This window comes from Mus musculus, chromosome 19 (genome assembly GCF_000001635.26).
Source record: "Mus musculus strain C57BL/6J chromosome 19, GRCm38.p6 C57BL/6J".
Classification (NCBI taxonomy): domain Eukaryota; kingdom Metazoa; phylum Chordata; class Mammalia; order Rodentia; family Muridae; genus Mus; species Mus musculus.
Window position 1 is genome coordinate 45,760,079 of NC_000085.6, and position 24,935 is coordinate 45,785,013.

Here is a 24,935-nt window from a genome sequence, read left to right on the forward strand (position 1 = left end):
ATATGAGCACACTATCGCTGTCTTAAAACACACCAGAAGAGGTCAGAGGATCCCATTACAGATGGTTGGGAGCCACCATATGGTCCCTGGGAATTGAACACTGGACCTCTGGAAGAGCAATCAGTGATCTTAAGCTCTGAGCCATCTCTCCAGCCACCAAACTTTATTTTTTAGGTAGTGTCTTACCATCAGCTCTGGCTGGCTTTGAACTCACAAGAGTTCCACCCATCTCTGACTCCCAAGTACTAAGATTAACGGCATGCACCAACACACGTGCCCCCATTTTGACTTTTTGAAGTTAAGAATTAAAAGATTCGGCTCAAGAAATTAAAAGTTCTAAAGGAGGTAAATCCCTTACTTAGGCTCCTCAAAATGTTCCTAAATTTAGCCCTCAATGTTTTAGTATAGGATTTACTGTTTTAGTTGATCTTCTCAATCTTAGGGTGGTATTTTAGGGGCTGGACATTTAGTTATAATTTCCACCTGAAATCCACCTCTCCCCACAACATGTAACACTCAGCTGATAGGCTTCGAGGAGGTAGTGCAAGCCCTAGGAGGTGAGGCTCTGTTGGACAAAGCAGAGTGTCTTTTAAAGGGTACAGTTTAACTGACTTTTTACTCTCTGGCAGTCATGGCATGAGCAGCTTTGCTCTGCTCTGCCACTGCACCATCGAGATGAGACGACATCAAACAATGGAGCTGACTAACCATAAACAGAAACCATGAACCCAACCCAACCATCTCTATTTCTTTTTTGAGACAGTCTTCCCATCTAGCTTTGGATGGCCTGGAACACACTGTGTTGCCCCCCACCCCCCACCCTGGCTCCCATGAGCATTTTAAAGGAAGGCTGATTAGCGCAGGCCTGAAGCTCAGTGGCAGCTGAGTCTGATCCCTGATCCCATAAACAAATCAGTGAACACTCATTTCAGACAGAAGCAATTCTTTCAGCCATCTAGTTCAAAGGGCAGTTGTGAACGTGCACATAACCATAGAGCAAGTTGATAAGCAAAAAATACAATTACCTCATCTTTAGGGAAATAAGGTCTGATAGTATAAACTTTGGAGGTTGGAGTCAGTGGGGGTGGTTGAAAAAAGAGATCATTTGCTCCATCAATTGGCAGCAAACGCTGTAGGAAGGGAAAGAAGGAGACAGATTAGTGTTGAGAAGGCACCCATTTCTTTCACTGAGTGTGCACTGCAGATTACCAACTTAACATTAACTGGCTACTGCAGGCAGACCTAAAGAAGAGGGTATGCTACACTTTACTAATATAATGCCTCTTTCCTGGGGGAGGGGGGTTTCAGAATAGAAATTACCCAAACTGACTTACACAGCTTTAATGGCATATTAATAGAAATCTAATTTTATAATCAAAACAACAAAAAAAAACTAGTCTAATTATGACATAAATATGTTTTAAAAACCAATCTTAAATGAACCATCTTTCTATAAGATGGCAGAACAGAATGTCAGGAGGAGAGGTTTGGTCTGAAGAGGGTTATCTGTCCAGGAGACGCTTTATCCCCAAAGCAATGCGCTTCAGTTTGCTGTGCGCAGCAGAGCACCTGTTGGGGGGAGAAAAGTAGAGCACCTGAAAAATCCATGAACAAATTCCAGCAGCAAGAACGGATCTACCTTGTTCAGGCTGTCACTAGCTGACAAGTTGTTGTTTTAAGCATATTCTTTTTATTAAGTTACCAAGGAACTACCCTTTAGACCCTTTGTCAATCACTTGCATAATCAGCCTTTTAATTTTTTTTATTTTTTATTTTTTGCTCATGGAGTTTCCTACGGCGGACAAGCATGCGCGCATTGTGCATTGCGGGCGCAGATTTAAATGCTGTGCGACCTGCAAAGAAACAATGTGAAGTGTAGACCTAGAGCCGCTGCGCTTCGCAGGCGCGGGGGATTGACAGCATCTCCTTCAGAAATTACTGTGAAAGAGGAGGAAAATTTGATTTAAAATCCAGCTATGTAACTAAATTGAATTTGGGACTAGAAAGCCTTCGGCAGACCAATCCTTCCAGCCATCAGATGCGCAACATAAGGTTTCTCATAAAACAAAGAAAAATGTCAATTCAGTTGTGAATTCATATTGATACCTGGAACTCTCCTGCTAGACCACCTCTAAAGGCCCAGGGCTCCTGGTCTCCAATTAAGAACTGTGCTGAAGAGTGACTACGACACCCTGTTGAGATCAGATCCAAGCGGAGAACGTTACGAGAAAGGGGATTTCCTGGGGTCTCAAATGTCCAACAAACTAACACATACTGGAAATAGCTCTCTAAAAGTTCTAAACCAGGGTTTCAAGGCAAGGCTGTGATAATAATTATTTCAAAATTTATAATGGCATTTCAATACTTCTACTCCTTCCTTCTGTTAATGGAAACCACTACCACCAATTAGTTCTACACTTTCATTATTGGAAGGAATAGTTAGGTTATCCACAGAAGTTTCTATATTCCTTACACACAGCAGTAAGTCAAAACAACTGCTTACGTATCATGAAATTTTCTAATTGTAAACTGAAGCAAAGAGACATTTTATTATCACAGCCCATGAAGGAACTGACTTAAACCTGTCTGAAGTCACATTTTACATTTTGAGGAGGGTACAGAACAGGGAAGGAGGGGGTCAATCTTGTCAGAAAACTTAAGGTTGGCAGATACTATTGACAAAAATGAAATAATGAAGGTTTTGGTTTTGGTTTTGGTGAGCGAGGGCCATCTAAACCCAGACAGTCAGTTAAAACACCCACCTACTAAGATCTGAGAACTAGGGGAGAACCAACTAAACTTCTTAATTTGTCCAAAGCTAAGAGCACTTCTCTTAAAAGTACGACAATGTGTGGTTCTTTTAGGCATCTGCTAGCGCACTGCAGGTGATGGATGCAGGCAGCAATCGGCAGGCTCCGAGGCAGCCAACCTCACAGGCAATAAAGCCAACAACCAAGAGATAACTCATAGCTAATGTTTGGAAACCAAATAGAAATGACCTGCCTAGTTTTCTGACAAGATATAGCAGCGCAACATAGTTCTTTTCCATTGGAAGACAGCCTTCTACCTCCTGTTTAAGTTAACAGTCTTATCAGTACAAGATACAGTGTGCTAGTCAGACAGTCCCAAAGCAAACCAAATTTTTGTTGACAATTCGGCCCATTAAAAAGATCACATCTAAGTTTGTTATGTTTTAGGGGTAGGGTTATTTATTAAAAAACAAAGTAAAAATAAAACAAAAAATAAACAAAAAAAAAAAGAACACACACACTCACATACACACACAAAAAAAAAAAAAAAAGAAAGAAAAAGGGAACACAAACCCCATAAAATGTAGTATTTGTAAAATAAACATGAAATGGGTCAAAATTTAAACTACAACAAGAGCTTGCCCATTCCATTCAGTGATTTACACTATAGAAAAAAACAAATGACAACAAAGCAAAAAGTACAAAAACAAAAACAAAACAAAAAAACAAAACAAAAAAACCACCAAAATATATTTCTCAAACTTTAAATTCAGCCAATTTCCCCTACCCGCCACTTTGAGACTCCAACATAACTAGCACTTCCAACTAGTACAGTAAAAAGCTGCATGTACGAAGGAAGAGCTGCGTAAATGAAAACATGGTTAATGCCTGAGACGCTGCGCAAACGTGACTTCAGTTCCTATCTACTGCCCTAGATTTATTCTACCTGAGCTACCTCACAGACACAGTCTTTCAACTTAAACTAATTAATCATGACGCGCTGTGAACATCTGCCGCTGTCCATCCAATAGCAGTAGACACTTGTGCTGAGGATTCTCCCATCTGTACACAATGGGGAAGAAGATAATAGAAGTCGTTAGTCATCAAAAGTACTGCATAGCACATTGTTTAAAGGACTGAATGCCAGCTGGACTGGAGAAAGGAAGAAAACAAAGGTGTCTAACCTTAAGTCCCTGAGATTGGTCATGATATTCTCCCTGTTATGGGTATCTGTACAGTCTCACAGGTGTGATGCTAAGTATTTAAACTACATGTTCTGAGACTGTACAGCCTGGGAACATGACCCTCACTGCTGCCTAAAGCAGAGATAGCTTGAGAAGAAAAAGAAACACTATGGATATAATAAATTTTAACTTTCAGCAGTTCTTGGAAGTGGGGGGCAGGGTGTGACGGTGAGGACGGAGCCCTGCAGTGGACAGTGTTATAGTTAAGTGATATGTATATTCTCAAGCTCAGCAGTCTGGATTTCAGGATCAAACTTACAATGTAAATCCCTATAAGGATTAACAACTCCCTGGCAAGGAGCCTGGAAGAAGTGCTATCCTCCATCAATAGAGATGGTTTTCCCCACCGAGCCTAGAGAGAGATTTCTGCCACCCGTAATAGGTGTCTAAGATAGAGACATCTATTTTTCTCAAAGGTGCTAATTAAGGCTCCTGTGCTAATAGATATAGTACTTTCTGTATTTTAAAATCAGTAACCAGAGATTCTTTCTTAATATTTAAGAGTCCAAAGACTTATGGACAGAGAACTAGGAATCTGAGAACTGTGTTTCAGACCATCCATTTTACTAACTAAGACCATGAAACCCCGTTGCAGTCTTTGTGCCTACTATGAAAATGGACACGGGATTAGCTTTGCTGCCTGCTGTGTGCTGTACGGCCATTGCATGAAACCTGAAAATGAAATGAGGTCCCTGGAGAAACTTGGCCATGCTGGTGCTTTTGTGCCAAGTTTGGGGATTTTCAAAAAAAAAAAAAAGAAAAGAAAAAAGAGGCACACAAGAGTCCACTGGATGAAGCGAAGTTTCTAGGGGACTGTAATTTCCATCCCGTGTTAAAATCAATCAGCTGGTAAAAAGGTCCAACGAGCAGCCACAGGAAGTAATACCAAGGAGCACCAGAATAGCCTTCCACTAAAGCTCGCATGCGCACAGGGCTGGGAGGACAGCTTCCTCTGGCCAGGCCCATTGGGAATTTCAGCAGTTGTTCTATCAACACAGCACTAACGTTATCAAGACACAGCAAGCAGCAGAAAGCTTACAGAGTCACATCTCATAGAGTTTTATCTCCAAATCAGGTCAGTGTGGGACTCAGGGTTCCATCCAGGAAGCATTCAGTCAGAGCATGTTAAAGTCAGTACTTTCTAACATATTTATTTGCAAGATATTTATGAAATTAACCCAAGGGAGAAAATCTATTTTGTTCAATACAATTACTAAGGCTTTTAAGTTTTTCACCTATGTTCACCTTTGAGAAAAATCTAGGCAAAGAACTGAAGAACATGGAAATTTGCCAATTCCCTAAGTGGTTTTCTCCCGTGGGATAATTTTTAAAGGACAATATATATGGATGAGAGAAGACTACTGCTGGTGCACCTACCTAACCACTGCACAAAAGATTTCACCATAGACATTATACTCTTGATGTCCCACACATAGGAGTACATGTCATAAAGGATGGTCCTGTTGGCACAGTTGGAAAGCCGGGTGAACATCCCCATCACTAGTGCACACATCTCTTCAAACTTGGCTGCTCGTGACCGCCATTCTTCTATCTATACAGAATTAAAAAGAAAAATGAAATGGCTCAAAAACTGTAAGTTTAACAAAATGATCTAAGAGTTATACACTGAGCTGTTTATCAGGCATACACAATTTATCATAAACAGTAATCACTGGTTTCAACTCTAGGTGAACAATTAGTTTGTATCCCCAAACTGACAAATACCTAAAACAGACTTCCCTCCACTTCTAACTAGAACGTCAAACAAAGGAAGTGAGGTACCAGATGTATAAAACTCGCCCGTTATTTTAATTTTTTTTTTGGGGGGGGTTTGAGACAGGGTTTCTCTGTGTAGCCCTGGCTGTCCTGGAACTCACTCTGTAGACCAGGCTGGCCTTGAACTCAGAAATCCGCCTGCTTCTGCCTCTCAAGTGCTATGCCCGGCCTCGCCCATTATTTTAAAGAACATACTCTAATTATGGTCAAGTTTATGCCAGTTACAATTACTTCCATTTAAAAATCTCAAGGATTGCTGGGCAGTGGTGGCACACACCTTTAGTCCCAGCACTTGAGAGGCAGAAGCAGGCGGATTTCTGAGTTCAAGGCCAGCCTGGTCTACAGAGTGAGTTCTAGGACAGCCAGGGCTACACAGAGAAACCCTGTCTCAAAAAACTAGAAAAACCTTAAAAAAAAAACCTCAAGGATTGGGACTGGAGAGATGGCTCAGTAGTTAAGAGCACTGACTGCTCATCCAAAGGTCCTGAGTTCAAATCCCAGCAACCACATGGTGGCTCACACCCATCCGTAATGAGATCTGATGCTCTCTTCTGGGGTGTCTGAAGACAGCTACAGTGCACTTACATAAAATAAATAAATCTTAAAAAAAAAAAAAATCTCAAGGGTGGAGAGATAGCTCAGCAGGTAAGTTCCCAGCATCCATAGTGGCTCCACTGACAGCCACTGACTACTAGTTCTAGGGACTGCGGTAATGACAATATCCTTTTCTGGCCTCGGGCACCAGGCACAAATGTGGTGTACATACACATTCAGGGAAAATACCCATACACATGAAACAGAAAAAAGAATTTCCTCATAGCAACGTGGGTGAGGGGAGAAAAAGAAGAATTCAAACTTGGGGGGGGGGGTAGACAGGGTTTTTTGCTGTTGCTATTGCTGTTTTGAGACAGGGTCTCCTATAATCCAGGCTGGTCAAACCCCTGATGTAGTGGAAAACTACAATGAATGCCTGAATCCCCCTGATCTATCCTCAAAGGGCCAGAACCACCACAGCAGGCAGGCACTAGCAAACGCTGCTTTGGGGCAGGTACGGTGGCTCACACAACCCTAACACTTGGGAACCTGAGCAGACAGAAGCGCTGGGCGTCGGAGGTCATCTGGAACTACCTGCCATTCTGTCTCAGTCTAACTCCAAGGGATGCAAGGCCTCTGGGGAAACATGTATAATATATGAGTGAGTAACATAGACACACACACACACACCAGGACTTAATCACAAACTGTAAAGCTGGGCAGAGTGGCCCACATCATTAATCCCACCACTTGGAAGGTGAAGGCAGGTAGATATCTTGGAGTTCCAGGACAGCCAGGGCTACAAGAGAAGCCCTGTGTTGAAATACCAAAAAACCAAACCAAAACAAAACCCAAAAAAAACCTAGAAACAAAAACAAAAACCCAACAACATCAACTAAACAAAAAACAAACAAACAAACAACCACTTCCAAATGTTTTGAAGACACTGTGAACAACCCTTCGCCATTCCCAGCACCATGAGGAGCCACTGACGGGACAACGAGCACTTACTTTTTCTGAGTCTTTCCCTTTGCAGTTGACACTGACAACACTGCTGTTTGCTCGAAGCCACTGGAATTCCCGTAGCATCTGCGCTCCTTTGGGCCCGTGCTCGTAAGGAAGGTAGAACAGGTCAGCGAGTAACTGTAAGTCCTCCAGAGTCACAGGCTCTGCGGTGTACAGAGGCTTTTCATTTGGACCTGGCACAAACTGCTCCTTCTGTGTTTGCTCATCTGTCTGCATAGGAGCCACGTCAGGAATGCAGTCTTCCTGCATGGACATCTCTGGGGATTTGGACTCAGCCATGCTCTCCTTATCCGTGTCCATTGGTCTCAACTCCTCTGCCATCTTCGCTTCAACAATCTCAGTTAGTATCTGGTTGTCATTCTTGTGCTCTGCTTCTTCTTGCTTTTCGACCACCATATCCATGGGTTCCTCATCTGGCTGTTTCTTTTCCTCTTCCTTGGTCAGAACTGAGGGTTCACCACTCAAAGCTGCTCCCTGGCTCATAATGGGCTCCTGGTAAACTGTTGTAACTACAGTTGTGGCATTTAAAGAGGGTGCAGCAACTAAGGGAGTCCCATCAACTACACTTGTCTTAGCTCCACTGTGTGCAACTTGCCTACCTACAACCGGGAGAGGAAGAAACAAAGGCAATCAAAGCTAGAAACAAACAAATTGGACTTATTAGAGTATTTTGGGATGCTTGCCCTCCAGCCAGGCCAGGAAGACAACCCAATGGGTTAAGAGGCTCCCCACCAAGCTCAACGACATAAGTGCGAGCCACAGGATTGGCATGGAAAGAACTGACTTTTGAAAACTGTGCCATAGTGTGTACACACATTTGTTGTTATTGATTTATTATCAATAAACTTAATTAAAAATTGTTTGAAACCAGGCAGTGGTGGCGCATGCCTTTAATCTCAGCACTTGGGAGGCAGAGGCAGGCGGATTTCTGAGTTTGAGGCCAGCCTGGTCTACAGAGTGAGTTCTAGGACAGCCAGGGATACACAGAGAAACCGTGTCTTGAAAAACAACAACAGGAGCTGGAGAGATGACTCAGAGGTTAAGAGTGCTGACTGCTCTTCCAGAGGTCCTGAGTTCAATTCCCAGCAACCACATGGTGGCTCACAACCATCTGTAATGGGATCTGATGCCCTCTTCTGGTGCGTCTGAAGACAGCTACAGTGTACTCATCATCTATATATAATAAAATCTTTAAAAAAAAAAAAAAAGAAAGAAAAGAAAAACAACAAAAAGTAGACATGATGGCACACCCTTCTGCATACTGTGGACAGGCATGGTGGCACATGCTATTAATACCAGCAACTCAGGATGCAGAACAGAATCTCCCTGAGTTCAAGGTTATCCTACAGTGAGTCTCCAGGACAAGTGGCTTCAAAGTGAGACCCTGTCTCAAAATAAAAGTAGGTGTGCTGTTTAGTTCTCAGCACCCATATCAGGCAGCTGACAACTACATCTAACTGTAACTCCAGCAGAACCCAATGCCTACAGAGCACACGCATTCATTCGTGCTTGTGTGCATGCATACCACATGTATGCCTGGTACCCTCAGAGACCAGGAGGGTATCATATCTCCTCAAACTGAGGTTACAGATGATTGTGAGTTGACATGTGTATCGGGAACTGAACCCAGGACCTGTCTGCCAAGAACAGGAAGTGCTCTTAACTACTATGCCATTAAAGCCTAATTACTCATGCGGGGCACAGTGCAAACACCTGTTATTTCCAGCACTGTTGCAGGTCAGACAAGGACCACATAGCAAAGTCAAAACCTTGCCTCAAAAGAAATCTAGAAAACCCAGATTCAGCTCCAACAACCTACGAGCATGTGTAACTCCAGTTCCAAAGCTCCAACACCCCTTTCTAGCCTCCACTGGCACTAGATACACATGCTGTACAGACTACATGCAAGCACAAGACTCAAACACATTTAAAAAAATTTAAAAGAGCTGGCCATGGTAATACATGCCTAAAGTCCCAGCACTGGGGAGGCAAGGCAGGAAGAGTAAGAAGGACTCCAGGACATCTGTGGCTACACAGCAAGATCTAAGCAAACCTGGACTACATGCCAGCTTTAAAAACAAACAAAACAAACAAAAAACACAAAACCTCAATTACACTTTGCTTAGTGGATCTAAAGTAAGGGGCATGACTGCACTTTGTGACAACTCTGTAATCCAATCCCCTGATAAAAGGCCTGTGTAGCAGAACAGGTAGGTCTATATTCCAAGAATGCAGGAAACAGAGGCAAGTGAATCTGTTGAGTTAGAGGCCAGCCTGGAGTACAGAGTGAATTCCGGGTAGACAGAGAAACCCTGTCTCAAAGCAAAACAAAAATTCAAGTTCTTCTTGGGTTACATGTCAAATTAGAGGCCAATCTGGAATACATGAAACCATATCAAAAAGCAAAGTCCCAAGGTGGACAGTTTCTGAGGAATGACACCCAGGGACAACCCTCTGGCACTTGTATACACAAGCAAATGTGCACCTGTACAACCACTCATACACACACACACACACACACACACGTACACTAAGTGAATATAAAACCCAAAATAAAACATAAAACCAGAATTAGTGGACTAAAATGGAGTTAAATGAATCTTTCACCCTGGCAGCAGCCCGCCCACCGGAGCCTAACTCACTGCTGTACTGATGAGGGACACCGAACTCCTGCAGCCACTCAGTTAAAGCCAGCTTTAAAGCCATCTGTGGGCTGTAGAGAACATCAGTCTCAATGTCTTCGTCACTGCCTTCATTTTCTAACTTTATCTGTATTGATACAGTACTGTCTTCACTGTCAGCTGTGAGGGGGAAAAAAAAAAGCACAAAAATAGTTATTAGAAAACCTCCTCTTAAGTGAAGATGTATGCCTAAGTTTCATTTGTAGTAAGCTCAGAGCAGCAAAACACAAAGCTCAAATATAAGAACACAAATACCAGATCTTCCAATAACCACCTACAAAGTCACTTACCTGCTTAAGGTTCCAACTAAAATAAGTATGTTAGGATCATTAGAAAAATTGGCTATACATGTTCACCTAATACCAATAATGAGATGGCAAGGTTAAATAAAAACATTACACTAACCTTTGCATAAAGAAAACACACCTGAGTCTTCAGGCTCTTATAACTTCATTATTACAAAATCACTAAGGTATAGTCGTTTTTTTCTTTTTTTTCAAGATAGGATCTCACTAACTTTACCTGAACTATGTATATGTAGACCAGGCTGGCCTCTAATTCAGAGATCTGCCTGCCTGCCTCTATTTCTGAGTGCAGGGACTACCCACAGACTGGGCATAAGGCCATACAATTCTGAGTGGACAGGCGTAAGTCAGTTTGGCATTCAGAAACACTGGCGAGAAGCACATCTGAGTTTGGCTAATCTATCATCTATTATGTAAATGTTATCATGCTCTGTCTTAAAATATGTAGGAGTTAAACACCATGCATGCACATTATACTAATTGTGTCTTTTATTGGAGTGAAACAGCAATGACCAAGCCATTAAAGGCCTCAATTCAATGAAAAATTGCAAGAGCAGACTTCAGCTACATACATACACCATGTGTCATGACAGAAAGGACTCCTACCCGAATGTCATCAGTAACCCTGCTTCAGACTAACTTCAAATTTTTAAAAATTTGTATTTATCACTATGTGTACCCAGTGTCTGTGGGTACGGATGCCTTGGCACACACATGGCAATCAGAGGATAACTTTTGTCGAGTTCCTTCTTCCTTCCATTCTGTGGTTCAAGGCACTGAATTTCAGGTTGCTAGCTCGCACAACTAGCATCTTTAACCCTGCTCTAACTTCAAAATGTTTATGACCAGTATTTTTCACTGAGCCCCTATGCAGCAACTCTCCTTATACTTAATCCAGCTCAAATGCCTGTCCAGCTGTTTACCAACACTGCAAGTTATCACTCTTCCTGCTACCATCCTGCAGACAGGCATCATACATGACAGACACTACAGATACCTGCATGTCTTCCTGAACTGACTGCTTTTTCAAGAGTGGTACACTTAATTCTTTCTACTCAATATCCAGGAAGGTGCACCTGGCACACAATATCATTAAATGCATGTCAATACAGTCAACATTCTCACTTTTAACTCTAATTAGGGATTTTGCAAAACAGTAACTCATGCAAGTGCATCAGTCTTTTTCTGTTATGTATCGAAGTAAGAGAAATGAAGACACACTGTAACAAAGGCTGTACTGAGACACAGCAACAGTGCTTACAAGCCTGGGTCCACCACGGTACTTACTCATCACCACATCCTTCCTCACTCCGTTCATGTTTGACTTGTACCAAGTGGCAAGGGTGTGTATGGCAACGTAGTTAGCTTCAAATTCACAATTTGGATTGGTTAGTACTCCCTTTAACCGTGGGATGAGCTCTGTGGATCTTCCTTTGTAGGGACCCAGAAACAGCCTCTTCTGATCATAATCATTAGCATGAATGTTATCCCAGATCACTGGAGCTCTCTTAATGATCTTAGAAACTTCTTCAATAGATTCCACTGGAATTTCTTTTGAAACAACTTTTGGACCTAGAAATAATTTATTGAAAGAACTTATTTACGAAACTTTCTACACGGTTCTTAAAATACACTACAGCAGGGCTGGCTGAGAGCATTTGTTGCCCTTGCAGAGAACGTACGTGGGTTAGATTCCCAGCATGCACATGGCAGCTCCTAAGCATCCTTAATTCCAATTCCAGGGAATCTATCCCTTCTGACGCCCATGGGCACCAAGCATGCACATATATGCACGCAGGTAAAATAAACATAAAAATAAATAGATCTTCCAAGGCGAGGTTGACAAGCTGAGTTCAATCCCCATGACCTACAGGGCAGATGGAGAGAACCAAGTCTCACAAGTTGTCTTCTGCCTGTGCACAAGCGTGTACAGACATCAAATGTAGTAAAAAATGAAAAGAGGAGTTGGTGAGATGGCTCAGTGGTTAAGAACACTGGCTGCTTTTCCAGAGACCCTGAGTTCAATTCCCAGCAACCACATGGTGGCTCACAAGCATTTATAAAGGTATCTAATGCCCTCTTCTGGCATGTGATGTACATTCAGCCAAGCATTCAAACATTGAAATTAAAAACTGTAACGAGATGAAATACGCTGGGAAGGTTAGTAGCATGGCTCAGTATATAAAAGCACTTGCCCACCAAGCCAATGACCAGCACCCTCATGGCAGACAATTTCAGCTCCCATAGAGTGCTCCCTAACCTACATACATATCCTACGGCAGGGGTCAGGGAATGGAGGGTCCACACAGTCTCTCTCATGTGTAATGAAAGATTTAAATACGACCTGGGCTCAGGAGATGGCTCGGCTGGTTAAGGAGAGAGATGGTGTCAGAAGTTGTTCCCTGACCGCCACCGGAGTACCCTGACACATGCAATCACACACATACACCACTTACAGAAACCGAGCAATAAAATAACTTAAAATACATAAGCAGCTTTATTTTCTTCATGTACACACTTTCAAAGTTTCTCTCTCCAACAACCTTGTTTCTAAAGCAATGGAGATTAAACCCAGGGTTTCACATGTAGTAAGCTGATAGATAGGCTACACTGCTAAACTCTATCCCATCTCCCCTGCCTCCCTTCTTTTCAGTTATGTATAAGGTTGTATTCAGTCTAAAGATCCTCCTGCTCCAGCCTCCCAAGTGTAGAACAATCACTGTGTACCACCTCACCCAGCTGCTCAATTTTTCTTCTTTTAAATTTTTTTTTCTTTTTTTTTTTAAGACAGTCTCTTCTGTGCAGCCCTGGCTGTCCTAAAACTCACTACGTGGACCAAGCTGATCTTGAAATTACAAAGATCCATCGGCTTCTGCTTCCCAAATTTTGTGATTAAAGGTATGTGCCACTATAGCTTGCTCCATTTTTCTTGCTGAAATAACACAGCAACATATCCTTTAACTCATTTTATAAAACAGAAGTTTCCTAGGAGTCCAGTGACACAGCTAAATAGAGTTGCCAGATGCCCTGGGTTGGATCCGCAGCATCACGGAAACTGGGTGCATTGGACATAGCTGCATTCCCAGTACTTGGGAATGTAAGAATTGTTAAATTCAAGGTCATCCTTGGCTACACAGAAAATGCTAGGCCTGGAATATACAAGACCCTGTCTCAAAAGATAATACTTTTATATTCACCCAATAAAAAGCGACCAGTTTCTCTAAGCCCTGGTAATGGAAGCTTTACGACAGATTCCTAAGGACTCACCTGTCCAAAGCACCTCAATTCCAGGTAGAAGCTTCTCACCCACAGTCCTCAAGTAAGGAGACTGAGATACATTTGGATAACAGAAAGTGCCACAGTATTCTGAACATACAAGGGAGAAAGATAAATCAGGACTGCAGTGCTCATTTGTAACTGGGCAAAATGCTTACAAATTCTGTATTATTTTTATTCAAACAACAAAGGGCTCTGTATTATACATGAAAGGAGTAAACTTAAGCAGATGTTACATATGATCAGACATTCAAACTGGGTGGTGTGCCTGCCTGTAAACTCAACTCCAGAGCCCAAGACAGGAAGTCCCCATGGTGCCAGTCTAGGCTCAGCAGCGATGTTACAGAGCAGCCTTTGTTACATGAAGCCTTTTTCTCTTTTCTTTGGGGAACAGGGGATGTAAGCAGCCCACACTAGCCTTGGCCTGGCAGGACTTCACTGCCCTGCTCCCCAGCACTCAGGTTACTGACATCATCTCCATGCCCAGTCTCTAGAAACAAACCAAGCCAAACAGAACCTTCCTGTGATGTGGCAATTTCTGGTTTCTTTGGAGACCCAGTTAGGTCATAATGATATTTTGCTGTGGCAGACAGGTGAAAGGATGTTTTGCTGAAGCAGACACGGTTGAGAGGTGTTTTTGGACACATGATATTTAGAAAGAATATAAATAGGACCCCACGGGCTGTGGAGAAAGCTATCGCATTGGTTCCCTTTGCTTTGCTTTGACAGTCTTTGCTGACACTCATATACTGGCTAGCCTGGCATCAAGTTGCTGATCTTCACTCACTGCAACTTCACAGAATAACTCGTCAAAGAACTTCTAATGATATTCTGGCAGCTTCTGGCAGAGCCCAGAGGTTTATTCTGGATCGAGTTGCCAATGCTGATGCTGATTCGTGTGCGGGTGTCAGGCGAGTGGACTGATTTGGGTTGGTGTTTGCTAGAAGACTGGACTGCTGACAACAAAGATTGTAATCGCCCCAAAGATCTACTTCTAAACAGGTCCACAACCCCCTTTACCCTGTTAACTTTTTTTATCCACTCCTCTGGTGGGTGGTGGGCTAGAAGGGAGCCTGGCATGTTTGAGAACCCTTATTAAGGGCTGGAGAGATGGCTCAGTGGTTAAGAGCATTGACTGTTCTTCCAGAGGTCCTGAGTTCAATTCCCAGCAACCACATGGTGGCTTACAAACATCTGTAAAGGGATCCGATGTCCCCTTCTGGTGTGTCTGAAGGCAGCTATAGTGTACTTATATATAATGAATACATAAATCTTTAAAAACAAACAAACAAAAAACCAAAACACACCAATCTCTAATTAAAGTAGGTTTTGAAAAAGCAAAGCCCACCATCCCTTTGTACCACAGCCTTATTCAGCTTTGAGAACCTGTATCTTAAAAATAAACAAAACCGGGGCTGTCGAGATGGCTCAGTGGTTAAGAGCGCTGACTGCTCTTCCGAAGGTCCCGAGTTCAAATTCCAGCAACCACATGGTGGCTCACAACCATCCATAATGAAATCTGATGCCCTCTTCTGGAGTATCTGAGGACAGCTACAGTGTACTTACATATAATAAATCTTTAAAAAAATAAAATAAAAAAATAAACAAAACCCTGATATTTTCAGTAGTACCAAGCAGTCTTTATGACCTCAGTCATTAGAAAGTTATTTCATAAAGTTTTACAAAACTTTAATTTTAAAGAAACAATTAGGCCTGGCATGTGGTCTATGCATCTGTATCCATCCCAGACACACTTGGGAGAATGAGGCAGGTTGGTGTTGAAAAGTCTGAGGCTAGCCTGTGATCCATGAGACCAAAATCTATTAACCCCACCAAAAAGAATTCTGACTAAATTATTTCTTACTACTAACATCCTTCCTGAACAAGAAAAGAAAGTGACCAAAGTTTTGTGGAGGTGACCTGTGAGAGGCGACTGAAAGAGACTGAACCTTTCAATGGAAGAGAGCTAGTTATGTAGTACAGCTGCTGCACTTTCTAGGCTCCATGAGAGTGGGAGGAGTGAGAACGGGAGAGACCAGAGCCATGGGCAGAAAGAGGAACAAGTAGGAGGGAGTGAGACAGGACTAAGGTAAAAGCAGGAGAATTTGACTTGTTCAAGCTTTCATTTCAGTACTATTTTCTGTAACACTGACAATGTCATGTTTACATACTTCTAGAAAACTAAATGCACAAAACATCTCCAACTTACTTCTTTGGTATTATAAGGTCCTAACTTTTTCCTATGTAAGATTTTGAGAAATGTCTTCTAAAAGCACTCCTCCTTTCATTCACAAAGGACAGGATGCAATAGGTCCAGCGCCAAGGACCCTTCTAAGTCATCTCCAGACTAACTAAATCCAGTCATTATATACAATACCTGTAGGGCAGAAGAGGAAGGTTTCTGGCTCTCCCAGGTACTGATAAATTTCATTGGTGATGGAAACTTGTGCATGTGCAAAAGAACTGAACACCTCTTTGTCTGCTGCACACATATTATGGTCAATATCATCAAAAAGCAAAGCAAACGACCTGCACCCAAACTGAGAGACCTTAGAAAAGAAAACCAACATGATTACTAGCTTATCTCAAGAGGGAAAAATTCTTTTAAGAATATATACTAATGGTTATCTGAAAGGCAAATATTTTACTTGGTATAAAAAAGCATATCTGATCTTTTTATATTTTCAGTGACAACCACTCTAAGTTAATATAGCTGGTGCTTTGGGACCCAGTTTTAATTTTGGACTGGACTGTATGATTAATGCTTATACAAGGCAGCAAATCAATGAGGGGGGTTGACCCATGCCTTTAATCTCAGCACTTGGAAGGCAGAGGCAGGTGGATCTCTTGAGTTTGAGGCCACCTGGTCTACAGAGTGAGTTCCAGGACAGCCGGGCTACATAGAGAAACCCTGTCTTGAAAATAACAAACCAGCTAGGCAGTGGTGGCACACGCCTTTAATCCCAGCACTCGGGAGGCAGTGGACTTCTGAATTCAAGGCCAGTGTGGTCTACAGAAATGAGTTCCAGGACCACCAGGGCTACACAGAGAAACCCTGTCTCGAAAAACCAAATTAATTAATTAATTAGACAACTGCTTCTCTACCCAAAACTTGAGTTCCTTTTAACATCATAAAGCAAAACGAGCCCCTCCCCCAAACAAACAAACAAAAAACCCTCACTTCAATATTGAGTCAAGAAAATAAAAAAGAATTACCTGGTCCAATTTGCGTTTCAACGTTGATACTTCCTTGGGGTTAGAAAAAGTGATATCTAGTCCTGGCGAAATAGCATAGATGAATTCTATTTCATATTCTCGTGCAGCAGAGATCAGAGTCATAAGTTGCTCTAGAGAACAGAGTCCATAATTTTAGAAAGCAACAGGAACACTAAAACAAACTTTACTTTGTAACGGAAGAAGTCATTTCTTCCATTTACAGTAAAGGAAAAGTTCTTTCATTTTAAAAGTTAAAATTTATAAGTGTCACATTCCTGTAATGTATTTTAGTACACCCTGGTAATCTCTTGGGCACTTGAAGCAGGAAGATCAGGTCAAGACCGGCCTCAAAAACAGCAAACAAATTCAAGGACCAACCTGGGCTATATAGTGATGATGTCTCAAAATAACAAAGAGAAAAAAAATCTACCTAACGTGATAGCAGGCTATACAAAATGGCACAAGCTTAAAGTAAGCGATCACAGCAGAGAAAAGAACAAGTCTCACGGGCCCGCGTGCTGGCGCACACCTAAAATGAGAGCACTCAAGGGGCTGAAGCAGGAGACTGAGTTTAAGCCAGCCTAGGCTACACACTGCAGTGAATTCCAGGCTAGCTTGGATTATGAAGTAAGACCTACATCGAACACACACACAGAAGTTCACAAAGAGAACTTCTCCCCTCATTTTCAAAGTTTCTTACCCTCAAGGGACAAACAAGTTTAATATGGTAAAGCATGTTTTTAAAAATTATTTTTAAAATTTTCTGTGTTCACTTGTCTGATTTACAAAGCTGTCCTAGGAGATCCACCTACACCTCTGCCTCTAAAGTTCTGCAATTAAAGGTGTGTGCCACCCCACCGTGCCTGCGGTACTTTGAATAAGTAATGGCCTGTGGGCTCATGTTTGAATCCTTGTTTGGTCCCTGGTTGGTAGAACTGTCTGGGAAGGTTTAGGGGACATGGGCTTGTGCCAGCTTTGAGGCCTGTATACCTCCAGTTGATCCCTGAGACTCAAGCTTGTGAACCTAGATGTGATCTCACAGCTACTGCTCCAGCTTGCCTGCCTGCTGCCATGTTCCCTGTGGACATGGACTCTACCCTCTAGAACATTCTTTTATAAGTTGCCATGATCACCATGGTTTGTCATAGCAACCGAAAACTAAGACAATGCCCCAAATTAATTATACAAAAAAAATCTCCTTTACTTAAACCTGAAGAGTCCCTTAAATTTGCACTCAAAGCAAGTGCCTTACTTCTTTGCACAAATCCTATCCTGGCTTCCTTCAGTATTTTGCCTACTACTTTGTGGTCTGAAGCCCACTAGCAGACATAAAGAGTATCATCCATGAGCCGTGCTCAACAACAGGATGTTTAGTACCACTCTTCAAATCTTCTCTAGCTCACAGACTAATTACCAGATACAACTACTCATAAAATACAATGTTTAGTAAGTGTAGTGTTAACTACCTTAAACTACCTCTCCCATTCAGAGATCAAATTTGAACTGATACAGTTGCCACCAAGCCAGCAAGATAGCTAAGGATAAAAGTACTTGCCACATAGTCTGACAGACAGAACTCAATCCCTGGAACCTTCAGTTGGGAAGAGAAAACCAACTCCTTACTCAAGCACCTGCCAGCACAGCTGTGCAAATTCAGGCGGCTGCAAACACACACTCGCACGCACACACACAGAGATTACCAGCTTCTTCCACTGAATACATCTCTCGCCAAAACATCCTATGTTTGTAGTCATCTTTTGGAGCATACAAGTATGTGTTTAATTCCCATTTCTGAAGCCTTTAGAGAAAAAAATGACATATGCATAAGTAGGCAGCAATAGTAGCCTGGCTCCTAACCTCAATCTTTACTACTTTTTGTGTACCTCTAACTCATGACAAAGTAATATTCTACTTATCAATGAAATCTTAACAAATTAAGTATTACCAAGTATGTCAACCTGTCAAATCTTGAAAAATTTAGCTCTGAATAAAGCAGGCAAAGCCCCAAACCGCTTCAATTTCCCCATGAAAAGTTTGAAAACCACTAGGCTAGGCAAAGCTGTAAAGACTGAAAGAAAGTGACTCCCAGGCTAACAGGCTTCTCAGTGTCTCAGAGTCCCCTCTGCTTCACATAACCAAACTTACCTTCTAAAGAGCTCTTTTCTCTGCTCCATAACCCAAGGTCTTCCATAAAACCCTAGAGTTTTATAAGAAAAATAAAAATTTTCTCAGGTTTCAAAATGGGGTTCAGTTTTACTGGAAAAAAATTACAAAACACAGAATCCCTTCCCCAAAAATGTAGAGGTGCTAATAATGTGGTGTGCACTGGGGAAACTGCCAGGCCACCCAAGGCTCTGGGTCTTATAGAAGTGCACAGAATACACCAGGATCTGAACACCATTTAGTGAAACATTGTTTATCTGAGATCAATTATTCCCTCACTGCTCATATACGTTTTTGTATTCCCTGCAATGACATTTATTATATATAACCAGGGTTTTGTCTCACTATGGAGCCCTGCATGGCCTACAACTTTCCAGGCTGCCCTCAAACTTGCAGCAAATCCTGCACAGGGAACATCACAATGCACAGCACGGGGCCGCCATTAAGACCCCAAACTTCCCTTCTTTTTTACTGTGAAATAAGGACCAGAGAGTGTTTATTCTTTCTGAGGATACGATGCAGTGACAGAGCACTGGCATAGTATTCATGAGACCCCACAATCCCAGTTACTCACCTAACACACATAATTTGTTTTCAATGCTGGAACATACCTGGCATGCACTCTCACTGAAGGAGAGCAAACCAAAGTGTTAACACTGAAGAGGACGACAGGCATCGTGGCTCTGCCCTTGGTCCAGGTATAGAAAAGGCCAAGGCAGAAGTAGTTTGAAGCCAGTCCAGGCTATGTATTTCCAGGCTAACCTAAGCTCCAGTATGAGACCCTGTCTCAAAAAAACTAAAAAGGCAGCTTAATTACTTCTAGAGGGATGACTTTAAGAGCTAAACAAGGTAATAAGATCAAATAATTAGAAAAAGGTGTGTGCATGACCCCACCTACCTAAATACCCAACTTTGCAATAGAGTTGCTCTTTAATGTAGGCTGGTCTAGAACTTGTAGCCATCTGCCACCTCTGTTTCTAAGTGCAGAAGCTCCAGGTGTGAATCATCACACTTGGCTATGATCACCTTTTTAAAAAGTTCCTACAACAAAGGAGATCAAGTGAATGAATAAAGGAGGTGCGTGCGCACAGCCTCAACAGTGGCACTGAACCGTCCTCAACAGTAAACCTTCAAGCCCTCAATTCCACAGCCAAATATGAAATGAAGTTAGGGACAGAACTGACTTCCTAGTGTCCAGTGCAGGAAACAAACTTCTCTTTTTGGTACAGCTATTTCTGCACTTAAAATGAAAACTGCAAATACTTGAAATACTAAAACACCGACTGATGAGCAAAGTCACTGAAGTTCCCTAGCGCGCTCGACCACCGCATCGCCTACCTAACCTTGCCCTCAACCGGCCTCAGCCTAATCACTAGGAAGACGTAAGATCTCAGCAGCACCATGGAGATGGTCACAACCAGCACTCTAGGAACAGGAGATAGCAGGGCAGATAAAGGTGTGGGCCAACCCTGACAACCCCAGGAAGGATCGCATGGTGGAAAGAGAATGGCTCCTTCCAACTGCCTCTGATCTGCACAGGCTGTTGTGCTTCCTCCTATCATGGCCGCCTCCCCTACAAAATACCCCAATCTTAGGCAGGTAATCTGCACCCCCAAAAGAATGACAACTAAACATCATCAAAGTGCAGCCACACTCTCTAGTTTCTCTTCTTCTTTTTCCGTTGAGACAATGTTTCTCTCTGTGCAGCCCTGGCAGCACTGGAACGTGCTCTGTAGACCACACTGGCCTCAAAAACCCTCGAATATCTATCTGATTCTGCCTCTGTTTCAGAGCACTAAGATCAAGGGTGTAAGCCACATCCAATGAGAGCTGTTTTAATATACTTTAAAGAGATTCACGTTTAGTACTACCAAGAGAAGGCACAGTAAGCTACCTCCTTTCACTTGTTGCTAAAACAAGATCTTACTTTGTTACCAGGGCTGGCCTCCCAACCCTAGATTACAGACTGTCAACAACATGGCTAGTTCTGAATTCTCTGTATCCCTCAGAGTTCTCTTCCTATCCTTCCCCATCCTAGGATCTGAGACAATACAATAAAGACTCTTGTATGGCAAGATGGCCTCAAACTAAATGCCAGTTTGGGACACAAAGTGAATTCCATGACACACTGGGATAGTGTGGGGAAATTTAAAACAAAAAGCAACAGCAAAAGCTTACACCTAAAGTAGGATGGTGGTCTGCAATCTCGGCCACTCCAAGGGCAGGAAGATAACAAGTTTAAGGTCGTTCTGTGCTTCAGCTCCTGATCACCTAGGCTACAGGAGACCTGCCCACAAATAGGACTTCCATCTTTTCTCATTTACAGAAGATTGCCGAGCCGAACAACAGGTAGTCAGGAAGATCTTAGCACTCTGTATAACCCGTTTCAGACCCATGGTTTCTGTCAGAAATAAAACTGTGATGATGTCTTTAAAAAAAAAAAATTCCACTTTTTTCCCCCTAAAAATGTCTGTACTCCAGCAAGCCCAGTATGTATAACGCACAAAGCACTCATGTTTTCATAAATCTGGGCTCCAGGAACAACGGTGCTCCCCCAAATTTTGCCCTGCTGTTCCATGTCTTCCTGCCAAGAATATTCTCCCTCCAATTAACCTTTCTCAACTACCAGACCTACGACCTCGGTCTTCCATGACAGTGGAAAAGCTGGAGCTCTCAACCAGGAGGCCAACCTAACTTTATCCCTTTTGGCTTGAGTATTAGTCTTTAAAATGTTTTGGTTTGTTTTTTTAAAAAAAACAAGATTTTATTTAATATACAAGTTCACGGTGGCTGTCTTCAGATACACCAGAAGAGGGCATCGAATCTCATTACAGATGGTCGTGAGCCACCATGGATGTGGTTGCTGGGAATTGAACTCAGGACCTCCGGAAGAGCTCTTAATCGCTGAGCCATCTCTTCAGTCCTGAGTACTAGTTTTTATATTCCCCAGTAATAATAATAATAATAATAGAGAAAGAAACTAGAAAACGTTGAGTTTGCCACTAAAAACAAAACAAAAATCAAACAAACAAAAAAATCCATAAGAAAACTCAAATTACGGAGTGCTTAGGGAAGAACTAAGCTTTCCTGAGCTCGGTATCCACCCATTCTATTTCAGAAATTGTAATTAAGATCTTCCGGCATCTTCCCTTACTATCAAAACGCCCTCGTCCTTTTCAACTGTAAATGAGAAGACAGAAATTAAGACTTTCACTGAATTCTAACTCCACATAACAGATGCTCTGAGATATGATATACTGGTATTTACACACACTCCCAAGTCAAAAAAACAGCAATTGTTAAAGGATGATACTTTTCTGGGCTACAAGTGAGTCTTAAGAGGTGAAGGAGGCTTACAGGCTAACAAAAATAAATAAATAAAAATAAAAACAAAACAATTTCCTAAGCCTGAAGGAATCTGTAATATAATAAGCTGACTGCGCTCCTTCACGGGTAAAAACGTGCCTGTGAGGGCTGATTTTTTTTCCCCTTACAAGGATAGGGGCGGGGGATGGGAGCGCTGCACAAATTTCAACTGAAAGCAGGCATCTCTGCGGACTAAGATCCCAAGGTACAAAGAAGTGAAGCCCACAGCCGGACCACAGGCTCCTTCCTTGCCACCGCCTCCTCCTCCGACAAATCTGTGTGGCTCTAAGCCAGAGGAGGGTGGGGTCAGGCTCCTCCATAGCCCGGAGTCGCCGAAGCCGTGACATAGCGGAGGGTAAAGAAGTGTGCCCACCGTCTGTCTCCTCCCCGTAACCCCGTGTGAGCAATGACGGACGCCTCCCGTCCTGGGGGCGGGGAACTGCGGGAAAAGTCACCAGCACGCCCCTCCCGGGGACGGAGGCTGAACACCTACGCGGGACTGGAAGGCCAACTCACCTTCCACGACACCGCACAGGAACCTGCGGGCCCCTCCGGCCGCCCCGACCACGGCCGCAGCCCCGGCTCCCGATGGGTTATCTTCTCCGGGGGCGGGAGCTACCGACTGCTCCAACGAAGCCCCCGAGGCGGCGGCAGGGTTGGCGTTGCGCTCGCTCTCCCGCTCCTCCAGCGCCGCCTGGCTCTCCTTCTGCACCATCCTCCTGCCGCCGGCCACCGCTCCCCTTCGGCCTCGGTCCGTTGGGCCAAAGGCCCGGAGCCCTGCAAAGGGGCCGCGGCTCCGAACGCGCGCCTCCGGGGCTCCTTCCCCTCCCCCTCCGCCCTTCCCCCTTCCTCTCGGCGGGGGCCCGGAGTGCCCGGATGAGAAGGGCGGCGGCACCGGCTCGAGCCCTTTGTCAGCCGCTGCCTCGCCCCGCGCTGGGAGCCGGGAGCCTAAGCGGAGGGCGAGGCAGCCGCCGCGTCTCCACGGAAGGAGGACCGAGGAGGCGCCTTCGCTCGTCCTCCACGCCCGCCGCCCTCCGGACAGCCCGGCGTCTCCGGCTCTCTTCCCCCACCGGAGTCCCTAAGCAGCTCCTGCCGCTGCCTCTGCCGCCCGCTTCCTGTTTATCCGCACTGCGCCTGCGCTACAGACCGGCTCAGACCGGTCCCCAGCCCGGCTCCCCCGCCTTTCCTTGGGATAAGCCCATTGCGCTTTATTTGCTAGGGGAGAAAAAGGACAAAGGGCGCCGTGAACACCGCGGAGGTGTGCGGCGGTGGGACGTACCATTTTGGCTCGCCACCCTCCGGGATGAGCGCCACACTCTGGGTCGGACCATTACCCCACCCGGAGGAGGGGAACATGGGAGAATGCGGCCGGCCGGGGAGTTTGGGAGGAAGGGGGGGGGGGGGGGCGGAAAGGAGGTGTTTACCCTCTCAATGCGCAGGCGCCGGGACGATACTTCTAGTTCTTAAAGTGGTAGGAGACACTGACCTACTTTGGAGATTGTTGTACCAGTTTGGCTCATCGGGGCTGCCTGACCCACGTCTGCTTCTGTGAAGACACCATGCCAAGGAGCTCAGCTCACGCCTCTGTCCTGACTCATTGTTTCTTCTATCCTGTCTTCGGAGTTAACCGTGTTTTAAATTGAGCAGTCAACTGTTTTATTGAGTTTGCCTCATCCTGGGCTGTTGGGACCATTATGACCTCATAATATGGTTAAAACCTGCTGTTACGTCTCTGCCTGATTGAGCCCTACGTTTGTTTTGGGAGAGGCTGTGGTATGAAATTCACCAGACTACGTATGGAGAAGAAAGACTGCATTCCAAGCACAGGGAAAACAAACGTCTAATAAAAGTAGAAGAGAGTGGAAGGCGAGTTTGTTATGGCGATGGAGAGTGTGCGGTGTGCGTAAGGGACATGACCCTTTTAGCCTTAGCATCAGCATTTCCAAGGAAACCCTGCCTCTAAGGGCTTGCCTCCTGTACTCTAAGGGCTTGCCTCAGAGTACACTTGACATTTTGGTTCCTTAAGGGATCTGCCAGCCAGGCGATGGTGGCGCACCTTTAATCCCAGCGCTTGGGAGGCAGAGGCAGGCGGATTTCTGAGTTCCAGGCCAGCCTGGTCTACAAAGTGAGTTCCAGGATAGCCAGGGCTATACAGAGAAACCCTGTCTCAAAAAGACTAAAAAAAAAAAAAAAAAAAAAAAATCTGCCCTGTTTGGGAACAAACCTCTCATGTTCAATGTTAAGAAAGTAGTCAAACTATTGCATATGCCAGAAAGATTTTGCTGAAGGAACCCTGTTATAGCTGTCTCTTGTATGAGGCTATGCCAGTGCCTGGCAAATACAGAAGTGGATGCTTACAGTCTATAAAATGGAACACAGGGCCCCCAATGGAGAAGCTAGAGAAAGCACCCAAGGAGCTGAAGGGGTCTGCAACCCTATAGGTGGAACAACAATATGAACTAACCAGTACCCCCAGAGCGCGTGTCTCTAGCTGCATATGTAGCAGAAGATGGCCTAGTCGGCCATCACTGGGAATAGAGGCCCCTTGGTATTGCAAACTTTATATGCCCCAGTACAGGGGAATGCCAGGGCCAAAAA

The 24,935-nt window shown here is 43.8% G+C and overlaps 1 protein-coding gene across 3 annotated transcripts in view; it reads right to left on the reverse strand.

The window, feature by feature from the left end:
- The window catches only part of Oga (O-GlcNAcase), a 33,390-nt gene extending 9,824 nt beyond the window's left edge, over positions 1–23,566 (reverse strand). Inside the window, exons 1-12 of one of the 3 annotated variants that reach the window (NM_023799.4) lie at positions 22,854–23,475; positions 18,954–19,005; positions 18,509–18,606; positions 16,809–16,939; positions 15,970–16,141; positions 13,584–13,682; positions 11,604–11,888; positions 9,973–10,131; positions 7,316–7,929; positions 5,372–5,546; positions 2,107–2,192; positions 1,026–1,130 (exon numbers count right to left, since the gene is read on the reverse strand). In NM_023799.4, the coding sequence (NP_076288.1) occupies positions 1,026–1,130; positions 2,107–2,192; positions 5,372–5,546; positions 7,316–7,929; positions 9,973–10,131; positions 11,604–11,888; positions 13,584–13,682; positions 15,970–16,141; positions 16,809–16,939; positions 18,509–18,606; positions 18,954–19,005; positions 22,854–23,052 (2,175 nt within the window). In that variant the 5' untranslated portion in view covers positions 23,053–23,475. The other 2 variants (NR_151594.1, XM_017318305.2) reach the window with 2 other exon arrangements.
- Between the last annotated feature and the right edge of the window lie 1,369 nt (positions 23,567–24,935).